General features: G+C 33.8%; 1 protein-coding gene across 2 annotated transcripts in view; it reads right to left on the bottom strand.

The window, feature by feature from the left end:
* Nucleotides 1–19,451, bottom strand: part of LOC127853683 (uncharacterized) — a 171,132-nt gene that overhangs the window by 150,903 nt on the left and 778 nt on the right. The window contains exon 1 of one of the 2 annotated variants that reach the window (XM_052388396.1): nt 16,711–16,767. The exons of the other annotated variant lie outside the window; for it this stretch is intronic. Coding sequence (XP_052244356.1) covers nt 16,711–16,752 — 42 coding nt within the window. The 5' untranslated portion in view covers nt 16,753–16,767. Of the gene's footprint in view, nt 1–16,710; nt 16,768–19,451 lie in introns of those variants that run through there. 2 annotated transcript variants of the gene reach the window in all.

Genomic DNA, 19,451 nt, shown 5'->3' with positions numbered 1-19,451 from the left:
ACAGAACGCTCGTTTAGTACCATGAGACGCCTTAAAACCTACTTGAGGTCAACTATGACTACTGGATGCATGTCTGGAGTTGGTCTCATTAACGTTCAGGGATAGGGAACTGAACGCAGCTAGAGTTCATGAGCTATTTGCAGAAACGAGGAAAAGGCGTTTGACACTTATCTTTCATGACAATTGAACTAGTAGATTTATACACAAGCCAAGCTAAATGACAATGACATACAATGTCTATCATTTGATAATTAATTAAACCACAGAGTCAAATAGCAGAAATAAAGTTTGAACATAGTATTATCATTATTAGTTTATTAAGTCTCATGACTTCTTGACCTGTCCCATCAAGTGAAAGCACTTTTCAGATAAATACAGGATGTAATATTAAGTGCCAAATATCCCCTCAAATACACCTCAGCGCCTACCATTTATGATATGATTTTTAAAAGCTTCTCGGGAGAGGCCCCCCGAATCCCCACCAGCTGGAGGAGGTCACCCCCTACCCCATTTGTGCGTAACATTCCTTTATGTCTGGCTACGCCCCTGATTGAATTAATTATGATCATTATCATATTTATGTATTGTCACTGGGAAATGTAAATGGATAAGTAAATGTAATGCAATTTTAAGGAAAAACGATGCCATTTGAATCATAATGGCTGTATTTTATGGTTATTGTAATCTTAAATGTTATTTATACCTATATATGTTCATTTATGTACAGATTTCTTTACCCCATATAAATGAGAACTTTTATATTTTAAATTTGAAGGTTAAATCCCAAGGTGAAATTTACATTGATCGGAAGATCCCTTGGAAAGAATGTTAAAGACTGCTTCATGAAGGGAGCTGGGGAGAAACCGGGAGCTGGTACCTGACCTATGGGACCTCATCCTGGCCTCCAAAAGTACATAAGTCAGGCCATAATTGGCATGTTAATGGCTATGGAAGTGTGCTTGATGTACTTATATTATGCTGGTCATGTTATAAAAACAAAACCTTTAAACATTAATGAGGTTTTTGTGAATGTTAAGTATCAAACTAATTTTTTAAGAGTAAAGTGAAAAGTAAACAAATCAGCATATATCATTAAATGCTTCATTACAGAGACAGCTGCAAAGAAATTTGACTTACCTGTGGTATGGGTTGAAAGGAAGATGAGAACCGGGCTCTGTCGCCTCAAAGACCAAATGAACGGATTATATTAATTTCTTTGATTCATGTTATTTTGTGTATAATGATTGTTCAACAGGAGTCAACATTTTTACTGTGTCTATACTGTTAAGTAGCCCATTATGTTTGTTTATTTATAATCTAATTATGTATTTTTCACCAAATTGTCATCATTGAAATTAAATTGTTCATGTATGTTAATAAATGTTATAATGTTGGATCACAATAAAGTGTAAAATTTAATTATCTTGTAATTATTAAAAAATATACTAGTTTACTTACATTTTATTTTTATTTCATATCTGCATTTTAAAACTTTTGACATGCAATTGAATCAACTCTGTTTAAGGTATCTTTTCACGGTTTGGTAAATTGACAAAATTGAAAAAAGTTGTTTCAGATTCGCAAATTTTCATTTTAGTTATGATATTTGTGAGGAAACAGTATTACTGAACATTTACCATAGTCCAATATAGCCATTATATGTATCTTTTGACGATTTGAAAACCTAAAAATTATAAAGCGTTGCAACGCGAAACAATTGAATAATTTGGAGAGTTCTGTTGTTGTCGTTTAGATTTACGAAACTACGAAGATTGCTTATATAAGGTATAAAATATTAAACTGTGTATACCCGGCGGAATAGCCGACAGGGCTAATGCGTTTTTACTTCAGACTAACTCCAGGACTCCGGGGGTCACTGGTTCGATACTTTTTTTTCCTTTTTTAAATTTTATTCTTAATTTTTTACTGGAGCTTAAGATCCAATGTTTACATTTATCAATAAAGCATTTAATGACAAACTTCAAAATATGCCAAAATCTGTGAAAAGGCCCCTTTAAGGCAAAAACCTTTAACACAAATGTGTGCTTTTAAAAGTGCGTTTTCTGATTGCCATTCACATGCGTAAAATGTGCGTTTTATGTGGGTTAAAACTGCGCTATAAGCGAGTTAAATGTGTGTTTTTTATTAGAACTGACTAACAAAAAAATGCACATTTAACTCACTTAAGCGCAGTTAAAAATTTCCAAAAAGCGCACATTTTACCAAGATGTGTTGTTTTATGTGGGTTTAAACTATGCTTAAAGTGTGTTTAATGTGCGCTTTTTATCCATACTGACTTATAAAGCTCACATTAAACGCACTTAAAAGCGCAGTTTTAAACTCACATAAAAGCGCACATTTTACACACATGAATGGCAGCAAAAAACACACTTATACAAATGGACAAAATAACTCTTTTAAAAGCGCAGTTTTTAACCACATACAAGCGCATATTTTGACACAGTCTTAAGAAAACTTTTTCTTATCAAGTTTAAGCGCACTTAAACCCACATAAGGCGCACATTTGACGCATTTCCTGTTCTTTTTTTATTTTGTAAAAACTCACTTGTTAAAAAAAAGCGCACATAAAACGCAGTGCCAACTACGCCACGTTAAACACACTCAAAATGTATGTTAAATGTTCGTTTTGCTCACTTTTTTGAGAAGGGGACCCGAAACTTGTTGGTATTCCAGGCGGAATTTTGATCCTATTTTCTATATTAACTTTTACATAACTAACAAAGCATGTTTAACAAAGATTTGGATGATTTCTGTCATGGAGCATCCTTATTACAGTGAGAAATAACCCATGGCACTCAGATATGGAGCATCCTTATTACAGTGATAAATAACCCATGGCACTCAGCCTGGAGCATCCTTATTACAGTGAGAAATAATCCTTGGCACTCAGATATGCACTTTGACCAGTTTGTAGTTAATTACAAAATAAAATTTAATGTAAGATTTTTTTATCTAGATTAAAGTTCAAGCCTTCATTTCAAACCTAAGATACTTACGAGCAACAAATAGCATAAAAACCTAACAGACTAAAAGTAACTCACAGGCTGTCCTGGTTTTTAATGCTTTTTGCAAATAGCCAAATAGTGTGAAAGGGTTAACTTATGCAACATCTCAAAAGTTAATGAAATAAACAAGAGCTGTCACCATAGGATGACATATGCCCCCGAAAACAGCTTTTTCGAAACCTAAACGCAGATTTGGAAACCTTAACGCGGACCCTAAGTTCAAGGTAAGGGGTCAAAAAGTGTTTGCGTATGGAAAGGCCTTGTCCATATACACATGCATACCAAATATGAAGGTTACATCTGAAGCGACAAAGAAGTTATGAGGAATTTTCAAAACCTTAAAGCAAAGTGTGACGGACAGACAGACAGACAGACAGAAATGTTATCACTATATGCCCACCTTCGGGGGCATAAAAATAGTTTTGCAAACCCCAAAACCCTTTTTATATAGATGCAATAGCAGATACAAACAACTTGTTTGTACCTTATGCACAAATTTGGACTCCATATTTGTGTTTAACACAATGAAGATAGGATGTACTGTAAAACCATTATTATTCGTCAAACATTAATTTTTCGTATTTTTCCTTTGTAGACTGATTGAAGAATTTTACGGCACACACCACACAACCCCAAACATAGACTGGCCACATTATCCCACCATCAGTGACTCTCAAAAAGAGAAATACTCATACTTATCCCAAGAAAGACTCGTATAAAATCAGTTTCCAACTTTAGATGTCACATACACATTCAATTAAACTTATATCCAAATCACAGAAATAAGCTTGCAAGTATTACTTTTGATGTACATATCACATACTAGTACTTGATATAAATATTTCATAAATTCTCATTTAAAATAGTGTTCATAGCATCTCAATATCTGCATATTCACTTCAAAACACACATACACATATCACAAAATAATCATTTAAAATAAATATTCAGAACACAGAAGTTGAATAAATTCTCATTTGGAATGAATTCAGTCCATATAACCTCAATATCTGCATACTCACTTAAAAAAAAAAAACATAACAAAAATAATCATTTAATATAAATATCCACATCACAGAAATGATCTCAAACAAATATCCTTACCACAGAAATCAACTAACTTGAAACATGAGTTATATGACTGAAATATCAGCTGTGATTCTGTTTTCTAGTGACATTAACTTCTTATTTTAAATACATTACAGTTAAGTTTGTTTTTACAATGATACCAAAACAACAATAGCTTTATACTTAAATCAAATTTTTGAAAAGTTCAATGAACCGCAACAATACATGAGAAACTAACCTAAAGTACTTCCTTTAACATAACTGATTTAAAATCCATTTAAAGTAGTGTAATTTTCATTGAAATGTCACCGCTTATAATATTTATGAATTTAATCAATCTACCCGCATGCAAGCTCATCAAAATCAGTTATACAACCTTAACCTACGGCCACTGGTCATCTGTTGTATATGGTCAATGACCATTGTTACCAGTTGATCATCCGTCCACCATTCAATCGTGTCCATTTTCATTCATGTATCTCGCAATGTATTAGTAATTACATGTACTACAGATGCAGCACAGGGGCGGACCTCGAAAATGGGCTTTTAACCCTTTACAGTTAAGATACGTATTTTGACCCATTTGTTGTTTCTTAGAAAATCAAATTAAATGAAATACTATTTTATAATATTTTTCATATTTTTGAAATACTATTTTAATAATATGTTTCACTATTTACTATTTAAATACTTTTAAACACTTCATTTCCAACCTTGAAATACTGATGAGCAGCAAACAGCATAAAGCTGATCAGATTGTAAGTTATTTGCAGGCTGTTCTGGTTTTATGATGGTTGCATATAGCCATTTTAACTTTGCTTCTCAGTGGGAAAGGGTTAATAAGCGTTAATAAATTTCTAAAACCTTTTCATTTACTATAGCATTAACAGAGGGGGTAATCACGTGACAAACAAGATGGCGACTTCCATGCTGATGCAGGTAGCATTAACAGAGGGGGTAATCACGTGACAAACAAGATGGCGACTTCCATGCTGATGCAGGTAGCATTAACAGAGGGGGTAATCACGTGACAAACAAGATGGCGACTTCCATGCTGATGCAGGTATATTTCGTTGTTTTATACCCTTTATTACTTGTATAATTTTTTTTATTCCGCTCACTTTCCAGCCATATTAGGGAGACAGTTACTAGCTTTTATTTCATGGTAATATTCGCTCTATATCTGGACTTTACTCGGTGTGAATTTTCTTAGCGAGATTACCTTATTAGGGTTCCACTAAGAGAATTTGCTGGGAGTAAAGTCAAGATATAAAGCGAATTTAAATACAAAATAAACGCTAATCACCTTTTTACTTATATGGCTGGAAAGTGAGCGTCATTAAAAAAATAAACAGTAGTAATAAAGGTTATAAAACAGCAACAAATAAATGTATCGGTATGGACGTTGCCATCTTGACTATCACGTGATTACCCCCTCATATTAACATGTAAGGTTTTCAGGCTGTCACAGGGCATCATGTTGTTAAGAAACATCAATTGGTTGCTTAAAAAAAGCAACATATTCAGGAAAGTATTACACTAATTACTACTGGCTTTTACTAATACCTAAATTTGAACCCATATGTTATAAGTACAAAATCCATTACTTGGAAATTCATACTTTTCATGGATATGAAATACTTCCAATACCATGTTATTAATAGTATAATACACTTTAGAAATGATGTTCCGCTGAGATTCATTTTAATTCTACGTTCAAAGTTCAAAATGAAGAACCCGCCAAAATGGTAAATTAGCACTGTGATCGCTGATTGGCTGAACGCAAAATCCCCATTAAAACTTAAAAATAACCTTGGGCATTCTAAGGCTATAATATGCAATAAAAAATATGCTAGTATAGTAATACTATATGGGACTTTTATAGCCAATCTGCAACCCTTTAATAAATATAAAATTATGCCGTTTAAGCAACAATTAATAAACATCTTTTTCATTATTTACTATCCCTAAATCTTATAACCCCTTTTTCAGTTTTTGAAACATAACTTGGCTTGAAATAATGTCAATTTAATCACTGACATTTTTTCATTTTTTCTCTTTTTTGACCCAGATGAAATAGCAACAAATGTAACAAAATAATTTAAATATATTTAAGATTTTTTTGGATAAATAATTTAAAAAAAAAGGAAATGTAAAACTATATATGTCTTATATATTTCCTTAATAAAAACAATATAATTTGAATAGCCAAAAGCTCACTTTTCATAAGACAGTGATGAAAGTATTATTTGCTTAAGCATTTTCATTATTGTATTCAATATTCTGCCGGTAAACAAATAATGATTTAGAATTGTCAATTTCTTAGACCCACTGTAACCCTTCATTTGCATAAATCTTTTAACTCGACCCGCTGTCTTTGTTTATTTGTGCATTCCACCTGACCCACTCACTATAATGCAACACATTATTAAGTAGTAATAAAATGTATTGATTCACCTACACCAAATCGCCAACCTTGTGTTATGCCCATTCCTGCCCTGTGCGATGACCAAAGCCATTAACCTACCTCCCCGGGCCGACACTTTCCCACATAATCTTATCATCTGTACTAATCTACTCCTCAACATTTCGTCATTTTCAACCCATTGTTAGAAATGGTCATTGGAAATTAACAATTCATTTCGAGTCTTACATTAAATCCCCCTGGTTTGTCATTTCACCATCACCACGTTACTAATAAGCGAAGGCCAGTGCAATAAAATCACCATTAAGAAAGTTCATTCTAAACAAAGTGCATTTAAATAAGTAAGACCTTGAGTTAAACTATAAAAGCATTAAGTTACTTTTAATGCACAGTTTGTGATAATTGCTTCAAACACAGTCCAGTAAATTTTGTAAATGTACAATGGAATAGATAATGCTCTTTATTATATATACTTTTTTTATAAAGATGTCATGACCTAAACATGTTTATGAATACATTACAATAAAAACATAAAGAAATATTATAAACTGGTTTAAATTCAATTTTAGGTTATATAGTTTGCAAACATAGTATATGTTTTGAGCATGTAAAAAAGGAGAAAACTTGTGTTTGGTAATGTCTTACTTGATAATTAGACATGAACTTATGATGAAAAACTGAACATAACAATGTAATTTGACTTGGCAAATCTTTGTTTTATTCCTGAATTTTACAATAAAATAACCAAAGTGAATTTCTTCTTTATATTACATTCATTTATTTTTCGCTTTGTGTATTTAGTAAGACGGTCATTTAAAAGTTTCACTATAATATCATAATTCTTTAAATTAATTTGTTATAAGCAATTAACTTAGTTTGGGTTGTGCAGTTAAAGCGAGATTGTACGATTTTTTTGTATGTGTTAAATTGTAATATATTGATAAAAAATGTTACAATAACACAAAATAGGCAAGAAAAATTATACAATGAAGACGAATTTCATAAAATGCAGCAAAGACAAATAAGCGCCCCGAGCCGATTGTGACGAAGATATTTCATACATATTTTCCTACAATAACCTAAGCATTCGTCTTTTTAGTTAGTGTTCATGTGTCATATGAATAGATATTGTTGCAGGAATTTAAAATGAACCGTTAAACTAAATTTAGATTCACATCGTACATGTCTGATTTACATGCTGGCGAATTCGACTGCACAGCCTTTTTCGATTTCAGAATTAAATATCTGGCTTATTTGGCATTTTTCGACACATGTTCTTCTGAACTTTTATTTTAATTTATATTAAAATATATGTTTAATAAGTTTTTTTTAACATTTTATATAAATGAATAAATATTTGACAAAATCGTATAATCTCGCTTAAAAAAAACCTGCTAGATTGCTGGTAAACTGATCTTGTATGTAATAAACCAGGAAAAAGAATAATAATTAATACTTTAATGTTGTAAAATTGCTTTCTAATAAAATAAATCATCTGTTCAAAGTTGGTATAAATGTATAAAACAATAATGTATTGCTGACAGTTGAAAACACATTTCTATGTAATAGCTCAGATAATGTAAATTATAAAAGCATTATAAAGATACAATACCGATTACACACATTAAATTTCATACACTAAAAAACAAACCAGTATTGACTATTCTCCAAAAAATCCTGAGGGTTAGTTAAATAATATTCCACTGAAAATGTAAAAAATTTAAATTGTCACCATCACAACCACAACGCTTTCATTTATGAATGCTGATCACATTGAATACGCCCGGGTATGGATAAATTGCAACATAATTGGATCCACATGTTATATATTGCCCACAGATTAAGGGCCTTCAGTAAATATTGCACAATTTGAGGCCACTATAATGCTGGTAATTACCGCTTTATACGGGAATAATAGGCACCATCACATGAACACAGATTTGGGATAGAAACAGAGCTTATTAACAAGGTAAAATCGTACCAAGTTAGTATTTATATCCAAAAAGCAGAGATATATATCACCTATATCTTGATCATTACAGTCAATCTTGTATTAAGCCGCCAATCACGGGAGTAACCAAAAGTGGTCTCTTAATAAAATGGTCTTTAGAAAAAAAGACCATACTGGAAAAAAGTAAAATCATCTTCACTATAAAATTCATAGACCGATTCAGTGACACAACTATTATGTATAACATTTAAATTATATTAAATAGTCCAGATATAAGTGTAGTTTAAAATATCTTTACTTTGCAATTTGATAACTTGTAATAATCCAACAAAATGCTGTTGCTGTTATTGACGAAAAATGTGTTGAAGAATTTTGTAAACACAAAGGTTTTTTTTTTAATGTACAGGAAGTTGGTATATTAGAACTACTCAGCCTTTCGCTGAAATTGTGTCCATGCTTTGGACGAGTAATAAATAATAGGGACTGAGCATGTGTGAATGGCGTGTTCAATATCAGCGCATCATGTAGTGCAGGTAACCGTTAACTCCTTCTTCATTCTTTGTAAAAGATTCGAGGAGTGGACCTTATGCATATGCTATTACACGATTGGTTTACCCTTTTTAAGTGAGATGAAATGTAGACCATTGTAATCATTGTATTTCCTTCATTTTAATAGCTGTTCAGGTTTTATCATTATCGCCAATTTAACACTGTTATAAAACATAATGTAAGGAACATGGTTGACCATCATTTACCATGGCAGAGATGAGCATTACCTGATGAATCATGTAACCTCCATGTGATACTATGGTTGACTATGGTTGCCCATGGTATAGCATGTCAAAACTAAATAGACCATGGTTTTAAATGTTATTCAAAAATAATTAAAACATGACAGTATTATTGTAATTGTCCTACAGCATTATTACAATTTTTGAAAAGTTATTATTAAGTGTTAATATTTCTTGATAGTGGATAACTTCAATCTGCGTGAATTTTCTAATTTACTTTGTATTATTATTCCTGATTTGTCAATTTAATTCACATCTTTGCATTAACTTTGTAGGGAACCACTATAAATATGATGTAACATGTCAAATATCAAAACCCTTACCCATGCATTTTAAGAAGACAATTTTTAAAGTTAATTACTGTAAACCTTTATATAGATCATGTGACCACTTGTTTTTTTTCCGCTTACACCTGGGGCATAATTTGAACAATAATTATTAAATGTCACATACCACCATCAAAGCTGTTTCAAAGACACATTATTTTATTATTTAAGTTATTTTGCTATATAACTCTATATAAATAATGTGACCCCCCTGGGCCCCCCCCTTGTGCAGGGCACATTTTAACCCAAGAGGCATGACTAGAATGAAGTAGGTTGAGTACCAACAAACGATGTTACATGTCAAATACCAAACCTCGGGGCCTTTCGTTTTCAGAGAAGAGTGAAGATTTTAACTACATAAATATAAGGAAATTTGTTACCCCTAGGGCGTTGCCAGTTTTGATTCCAAAGGAACGATTAGAACAAACTTGGTAGAGGACCATGAAACATCTTTCCACAACACATACCACACCTGTAATCTGGAACGACAGTTTCTGCTGTAATGATATTTTTCTTTTCAAGACAGTATCTTAGTAGCAAAAATCCAGTTTAGGCGGAAAGTGATGTACCTGATTAGCCTGTGCTGACTGCAAAGGCTAATCTGGGACAACACTTTAAGCACATGCATTAAACCCCCTTTTCACAGAGCATGGCCCATTTACAAAATACCAAACCTCTACCTTGTGACCTTCATTTGCAGCGGACCTGAACTATTTTAACAAGTTTGAAACAGGGTCGCCCAAGGATCATTCCTGACATAGTGTGCAGTTCTTTGAAAATCTGCTTAGCTATTAAGGCTATGTACTTTTGAGGCAAGTTTTTGATGAATGACTACGGACAACCCATGACAACATACCAGACAGCACCTACCACACAACCCATGACAACATACCAGACAGCACCTACCACACAACCCATGACAACATACCAGACAGCACCTACCACACAACCCATGACAACATACCAGACAGCACCTACCACACAACCCATGACAACATACCAGATAGCACCTACCACACAGCCCATGACAACATACCAGACAGCACCTACCACACAACCCATGACAACATACCAGACAGCACCTACCACACAACCCATGACAACATACCAGACAGCACCTACCACACAACCCATGACAACATACCAGACAGCACCTACCACACAACCCATGACAACATACCAGACAGCACCTACCACACAACCCATGACAACATACCAGACAGCACCTACCACACAACCCATGACAACATACCAGACAGCACCTCCCACACAACCCATGACAACATACCAGACAGCACCTACCACACAACCCATGACAACATACCAGACAGCACCTACCACACAACCCATGACAACATACCAGACAGCACCTACCACACAACCCATGACAACATACCAGACAGCACCTACCACACAACCCATGACAACATACCAGACAGCACCTACCACACAACCCATGACAACATACCAGACAGCACCTACCACACAACCCATGACAACATACCAGACAGCACGTACCACACAACCCATGACAACATACCAGACAGCACCTACCACAATTTGTGCTCAGATGAGCTAATAAGGAGTATTTTTTTCTAACTGGATTGTTATCAAGATATAATTATTAAAACACAAAATAAATATGGTTCAAATGAAGCATTATTCTAATACGGTGTGCCAAAGTTTTATAAACATCAACCAAACTTAAAGAAAAAAAAACAACAAAAAACAGTTCATGTTAAAAGTTCACTAATTCATGAAAGCTTTTGTTCAAAATCATGAATAATGAATAACAGTCTACCATGTATTGTCTTCATAAAGAAACCTGCATGATTTATGCATGAAACAAACACAAATGAAATTCTGCCTGATTATGCCTTTTGTTTCTTCATAGTCAATGTCAACAAACCAAAACCTAAGAGATTAGTTATCATGAAACCAATGTAATACTAGTCATGATTATTCTTAATGCTTTAAAGCCTTGGAAGCACACATGAAAAACGACAAAGGGTAGTTAAGGGTTGTTATAACCAACCAAATTTCTCTAAACTAAATATCTTGTAAGGAAAGCATTTTTATCAATCAAAAGCCATAACTCAGAAGTTCTTGGGCGATTTGGTCCAAAAGCTACTGTGATTAATACATGTTTGCAAGAGGAATCACATGCTATCGCATGCATGGAAAGTATACATATATTAATACTCAGGGCCCTCAATTTGTCAAATTCACGGCCGAAATTTGGCCACATTCCCCCACCTGAAAACTATACTTTTTTCCCCTTTCGTGAGGAAAAATTCCCCCTAAAAAAAAAGTTTTTTTTTGTTTGTTTATTTTTATAGATAGATGTGTCTCATAATTATTATTATATCTCAATTGTATTTTAATTTAATCTTGTCAAACATACTTAATTATGAAAAAAGCAATGAATATAGTGCAAACATGTACAAATGTAAAAATTAGAGAGTAAGTAAAAAATCCCCCAAAAAGGGATTCCCCCTGCTATGGGTAGCGACCCGCTTCCCCTAAAATGGATTGAGGGCCCTGATACTTGCAGAATCTTCTGATTATTCAACCAATTTCAATGCAGTTTTTATGTCCTTATGATGCTCATCAGCATGTTTTTCTGCAGAGTTTTTATTGTTTGTGGACTGTTATTTTAAGATAAGATCTTCGGAACACTCAAAGATTTGGTATGGAATCTGGTACCTCCTGATCAGTAGGCGGACACAAATCCACTAGGGCTTCATTATACCCTCTTAGATTGAGATATTCAAACAAGAAAATATTGTTTTAGCATTGTTTCAATATTTCAAAGTTAAAACATTTATTGACAGTAAGCGACGCAGTTCATATATTCAATTTGAAACTATGAAACTGCTTGCAGTAAAGCATTACCCAAGTCTTTCCTGAGTACTTTTCAAAACATTATTACTTAAAAGACTTAAACTTTTTAAGATTAATATCTTAAAAGTATCATAACCACATTGTTTAAAAAACAACAACTTGGTTTCCTATGTTTAATCATAAATAATGAGTATAGGAAAACAGATTAAAATTTTCTCTGTCACCTTTTGTTACTTCTTTGTTAACAAATATTACAATCAATAAAAGAGCAATTGTTGTTTATTGCAAACAGTAATATAAAAATTACATAAGTTGTTGAAATAAAACTAAACTCTTTGTCATAAAATGTTCATTTCACACATTTTCTTACTAAATTTGTAACATCATCATATTACTTAATTAAATAAAAGCATTTCAAAAAGATCAACATTCTTAAGTTTATAAAAAATATGGGCAACTGAATGAGTGGTATCATAAAAAATCAATATTATATTTATGGATTTTAATATATTTTATTATGAGGACAGATTTAGTACATACTCAATTAAAACAACATCAGAAGTCAAACATCAGAAGTCAAACATCAGAAGTCAAACATCAGAAGTCATCTATCAAACTACCCGTCCCCATTTTAATGTATCACTAGCAAATTACTGGAACATAGATATTACAATCAAAATACTGTCTGTGTCTAGGGCCAATATCTTCAAGTTGTGAGGTAATGTCCTTCAAAGGAAAACAACAAGTATTTAAAGTGTCTAAATCTGATATATTTTCTTTTTATTTGGCCACTGAATAGGGCAGGATTTTTTGTATTATTTTCTCAGCATCTGTTCAGCATACCTTGGCAATTACACGGTATTTAGATAAGTAATTCATCGGTGATAGATGTATTTTGAAAGTGTCACCTATGAACAAGGGATTATTTACAGAGGCAAATTAAGCGTGTTTCAAACGCTGGTTGACACCACTTTGTATGACAAAATCACATATTTAAGTGTAACCCACCATGATAATGTAATCTTGCTATCTAATACACTAAGAGCAACATTGAATTGACATTCATACATGAATCATGTGGCAAACAATATTCTTGATCATATTTTAGCATTTTAGTATAACTGACACTGTACTTTACTATCATTTTTAGGCTGATACAAATGTAAGATCACAATACCGTCTGAAAATAAGTATATTTAAATTCGCGACATATCCCCTTTGGATTAAGGAGAAAAACACTTTCCTAAAATTGCTCATCAAACTAAAACTATTACTTTAACACTTCCCTAAAATTGCTCATCAAACTAAAACTAGTATAACTTTATCAGGATGTCATGAAATTCCACTCAACCACTCAGTCATTGGTGACTAAATTGTTGCTCAGGGCAATTGTGATATTAAAAGCACAGGCTTATCTGGAATGACACCTTCTGCCTTAACCCTTTCAGTGCAGGAACCGAATTTTAAAGGCCTTTGCAAACAGTTTGGATCCAGATGAGACGCCACAGAACGTGGCGTCTCATCTGGATCCAAACCGTTTGCTATTCTGATAGTATTCTTTGAAAAAAAATGAAGAAAATGCTTATTTTACAAATTCAGCAGACGACATTTTAGCAGACAAATTTCCCAGCATGCAAAGGGTTAAACTGCATTTTTGCTTAGAAGGGACTTCCTTTAAAAGAAAAATTCTATGAAAGCGAAAAGTTGTCAGAGAAAAATTGTAATAGATTTAACCCGTTCATGCCTAGCGTCCTGAAAAAAGGACATTGCAAACAGCGTAGACCCAGATGAGACACCACATAATGCGGCGTCTCATCTGGGTCTGCGCTGTTAGCTTAAATGAATTTCTTTATGAAATATTCTAAATATAGAAATAAATATACTTGACACCCCTAATTTTGGAAATAAATTGATCCAATTTTGAAGGATGGGAGAGTCCACTGGGCATAAATGGGTTAAAAGTATGCATTATATTCAAACAAGCAAAATAACACTCCTGTCTTAGAACTATTGCAAAACTATATTTTCATTTATGGATATCATTGATTAACCCATTTATGCCCACTGGACTCTCCCATCCTTCTAAATTATATCAATGTATTTATAAAATTAGGGATATCTAGTATACTTTTTTCTATATTTAGAATATTTCTTACAGAAATTCCTTTAAGCAAACAGCGCAGACCCAGATGAGACGCCGCATTATGCGGTGTCTCATCTGGGTCTACGCTGTTTGCAATGTCCTTTTTTCAGGACGCTAGGAATAAATGGGTTAAAATCAGAAAAATAATAAAGCTTTTGTAAGAATTTCCATCCATTTTTTAACAAAAATGTGTATTACTGGCATATCACTTTGTCTACCCTCCAAGTTTGAAAGTCTGTGTGATGTAGTGGTGTGATGTAGTGGTGTGATGTAGTACCTTGTGATGTAGTGGTAGTGTGACATCATTTGCCTCTAAACTTTAGACTAAAGGTCCCAGGTTCAAACCCCAGGGAAATCACATTTGTATTTAATTTATTTCGTTGTTATAATTAGTATTCAAAATTATTCCAAATATTTCAGTTTTGTCAGTATACTCATTTATTGACATTTTTTTAAATACGAAAATCTGTGAATAAGTCCTTTATAAGATGGAAAAACATGTATATAGTACAATGTTAATGTATATAGTCCAATGTTAAGCAGACATACCCACCCTGTTATCTTTTTGGACATGTGGGTGCTTAAAACTTAACAACTAAGTTTTTGATTCTCCTGCAAAATCTTGATATATCAGGAATAGTAGTGTCTTGAATCTGATTTTAATGATAGTTCCTTCAGTATTTCTTTCTGGTAAAACTGATTACATCCCTTTTAACGTACCATTCCACTTTTATTAAAAAAATCAACAACATAATATATTACATCACCAATGGATGTTATCAGGTCGGTCTGTAACTATGCTGGTCGCATGTGGCATTAGACCCCTTTTCGCATGAGCCAGGTCAACATCTTCACATAATTATTTGTATGTTGCTGGCTTTATGGTACACTTACTTTAAATATACACATTTTCTTGATATGACATAAGTTAAATGTGCAATTATTGTATTATTGACCATACTATTGTGGAATAACTGCATTCAACGTCATAATAATGAGGTAATTGTGAATGTATTCATATTCATCCGTACTCCTGCTATTTCGTCCGCTGTGTTTCCCCGCCATTTTATTATCCTCTGCAACCGGTTAATCGATTATTATGACAGTTGTCCAAAAAATAAGGATTTTATAAAACTTGTTACAAATTATATTTTCATTAAAATAGATTGTTACATATGCATAAAATAACTGTTTATAATTAATGGAAAAAAGAACTATTAACGTAGTGTGCAGCCGATATTTGCGAGCCGCTTGGTTGTCAGATTTATTCTCGTGCATAACGTAGCATTTCGCTTCTAACCATATTAGGACACGGAAATGGGGAATTTTATCATACTTTTATAGATAAAAGGGAAAAATGAGACACGAGTTGATATGGTTCGATAACTATATTCTGTTGAGTGTACTTATGTTTGTTGTGTTGATGTCGACACTGTTGTACATGAGATCTACAGAAGATATACAGAACGATACTTAAATTCATGCTATGGTATTAAAGGGCCTTTTCACGTTGTGGTTAGTTGACAAAATGAAAACAAATTGTTTCAGATTCGCAAATTTTCGTTGTAGTTATTATATTTGTGCAGAAACAGTATTACTGAACATTTACAATGCTCTAAAATATTCAGTATATGCATCTTTTGACGATTTAAAAACCTGAAAATTATAGCGCGTTGCAACGCGAAACGATTGAATAATTTGTAGAGTTTTGTTGTTGTCGTTATATTTTGTGATACTACGACGATTGCTTACATAAGTATAAAATACATCACTCATTGTATGAGCACGGATGACCGGGTGATCTACGTGATAGACTTACTCCAGGGGGTCAGTGGTTCTAGCCCAGTTGAGGGTTACTTTTTCTTTCTTTAATTTAATTCTTGTTTTTTTTTACTGGAGCTTTTTGAATCCAAGGTTTACATTTATCAATATAAAGCATTTAATGACAAACTTCAATACATGCTAAAATCTGTGAAAAGGCCCCTTTAAACAACCAATTCATCGATAGGCTCACGGAAATTCGGCACCATCTTATGAATCTTATTTTAAACCATGTCTTAAAACTATCATTATCATCATCACCATCATCATCAATACCTTGACTTAAAACATAACAATATCATACATGCGTTGTACCTTTCCTTCCGCGTTATTCCGTTCTATTCCAAAGCATGACATGTGTTTAAAAGCCAAGAGGGGCCAAAACCCCTTAGCTGCAACTGCTCGATCCGTTTCAGTTACATTTTTATTCCAAAAAGTTCACAAACTTAAGCATTTGTCATCGTCTAGCATACCTCTATGCTAAATACCAATGTTTAGTTATTGTTTATCATTTTGAACTATCAATATGGTACTTCGATAAGCTTAAATAAGATAATAGTATAATCCAAGGCGCTTTAGCTGTCAACAAGGTATCAACTACACTACTACAACCGTTGTTTAAGAGATATATTATACACTTAAATACAAAGGTTATTATCACGTCATAATATTATCTCTAACACGTCCGTCAACGAGATAATCCTATCTCTTTAGCACCGGGACATCGCATTATTCATACGAGAAAAGTGCCCACTGTTAATCAAGCGTCCAGACTCATTCATATTTTTGTTTACCAATTCTTCATTCTGCTGAGGTCAGAAAACTTTCATGTTGCCATATGCAGCGTTATACATGGACACATGAACAATTACATTAGACAATGTGGAATAGTCATTAAAGAGTCGTTTAGGATACAATTTCACAATCGCTTACTTCACTTTGTTTGTTGTAAAAAGTACTTTAAAGGACCAGAGTACAATCCAATGGTCGGTGGTACACTTAGAAACCGTCACCGTTTATAGATCGCAATATGTTGTTTTGAATGTTTTATACAACACATTAGCACATACTACAAACAGAAAAGTTATACATTCATAAATATGTCTTCCCAGTTTAGCCTGTGCAGTCCGCACATGCTTATCAGGGACGACACTTTCCGACTTAAATGGATTTTTTACTAAGAAGAGACTCTCCTTAACCGAAAAATATCATAAAAACGGAAAGTGTTGTCCCTGATTAGCCTATGCGGACTGCACAGACTAATCTGGGACGAAACTTTACGCACATGCATTTAACCCCATATTCACAGAGCACGACTCATATGAATTAAGAGGCGTCAGTAACAAAACACGAAATTCACATTTGAAGGCCGAACCACATAAGACCATTGACCTTGAATTTTGACATTTAATACAAGAGCGAGTTTACAGTTGTATGCGTCATGTCATATTTTCCTGGTGGCAAACTATGACGTTATTTTAAAATTCTCAAAGGGATTATAGAGTAACAGGGCGGAACTGATATCAGGACTGACGAACCACCCGCCCAACCCATCCAACGAAGCAAAACCATGAACGCTTGGTGAGACAATTACATACTCTCCGCCCAGGGAAACGATAAGTGAAATAATATTTACATTTAAGACGACTATCCCTTTATACTTATTTGGTAGAATCCAATTACAAACTGTGTAAAATCTGTTAAAACAATTGCCAAACACCTTGAGTAATCAATTGACAACCGGCGACCCATAGCTCATTCAAATGAGAAGTAAAATCGTTGCATTTCAATACAAACAATAGTATTTCAGTGACTGTGTAGATAACTTTGTTCTCAAGAAGGTATAAGGTCTTATAATTTTAACAAATATTACGCTTCGGTTTCCAATTTGTTACGCGAAAACTGACAACCCTATAAAAACAATTGAAAATGAAAATGGTATTTTCACCTTGTATTGTCGAACTCTATTTGTAATATACCGCGATTTTTCCGTTGACTGCCACGATAATGTTGCCAAAATGAAAATAGAACAATGTATCAAAATAATTACAATGCAGGGTGTGAACAATCATTGTTTAAAGTTAGTCGCCCGTAAAACGTCTTCGTAATATAAGATCGTGACATGCTAATAGAGGGACAAGTGAAATTTGATAAACGCTTTGTACCCGTAAATACTATATAGTAACAGCAATAGTGTGTATCCAAATCTTTCTATACATGTTGTCAAGTAGACGTGTGTGTGTTTGCTTAAACGTACATGATTCATATCAATATATGACCCGCGTCGTACGAAAATGGTGCCATATGCGATCAGCGTAGCTCCAGAACAGCCTGCGCATCCGCACAGATGGCATAATGCCCATTTTCGCATGGCGCGCCTACTATCATCATATACAAAGGAAAATGGGAAAACAGGAGGAGGGGCGAGATAGGACGGGTAAAACGCCATATTGTTTACGAATCCCCAGCCATATTGTGTGGTCCGTAAACGATTCGAACTCACGATTCCCCGAAATACAGTCAAGCGCTCTACTACCTAGCAAGCCGGACCATGCAGGATGAAATTGACCCAAAGTTGTTTTATCCATGTTGGCTATAGTGAACACACATATTGAGTATCTTAAAAAGTAACTGCTACCAACAAAATGTTAAATAATTTATACGTGTAGTCAATCTGTTTTGGATACATTTTCTGGTCCCGTATGACATTTAATCAAGAACATTTTAATCGCAATTAGGGAAAACGAAATATGCATACGAAAATACGCGTGAAGTATCATCCTAGAATAGCACTTGAAGTCCGCACGCGATAATCAGGATCGAGACTTTCCGCTAGTACGACATTTTTCGTTTATGGAAAAGTCTCTTCTATAGATCTACCAAAGTGCAGTTTAGACGCCAAGTGCCGTCCCACATATGCACGTGCAATTCGCGAAACTTTCCAAAGCGCGGCTCATTTCATGCTTTTATGGCGGAATGTGGTCTCGTGTAATAACTGGATTTGGATGAAGAGGGATTGATAGTTGATACATTAAAGCTAATTCACTGTTTTATTT

This window comes from Dreissena polymorpha, chromosome 12, assembly GCF_020536995.1.
Source record: "Dreissena polymorpha isolate Duluth1 chromosome 12, UMN_Dpol_1.0, whole genome shotgun sequence".
NCBI lineage: Eukaryota > Metazoa > Mollusca > Bivalvia > Myida > Dreissenidae > Dreissena > Dreissena polymorpha.
This window is presented reverse-complemented; position numbering and strand designations above follow the sequence as displayed.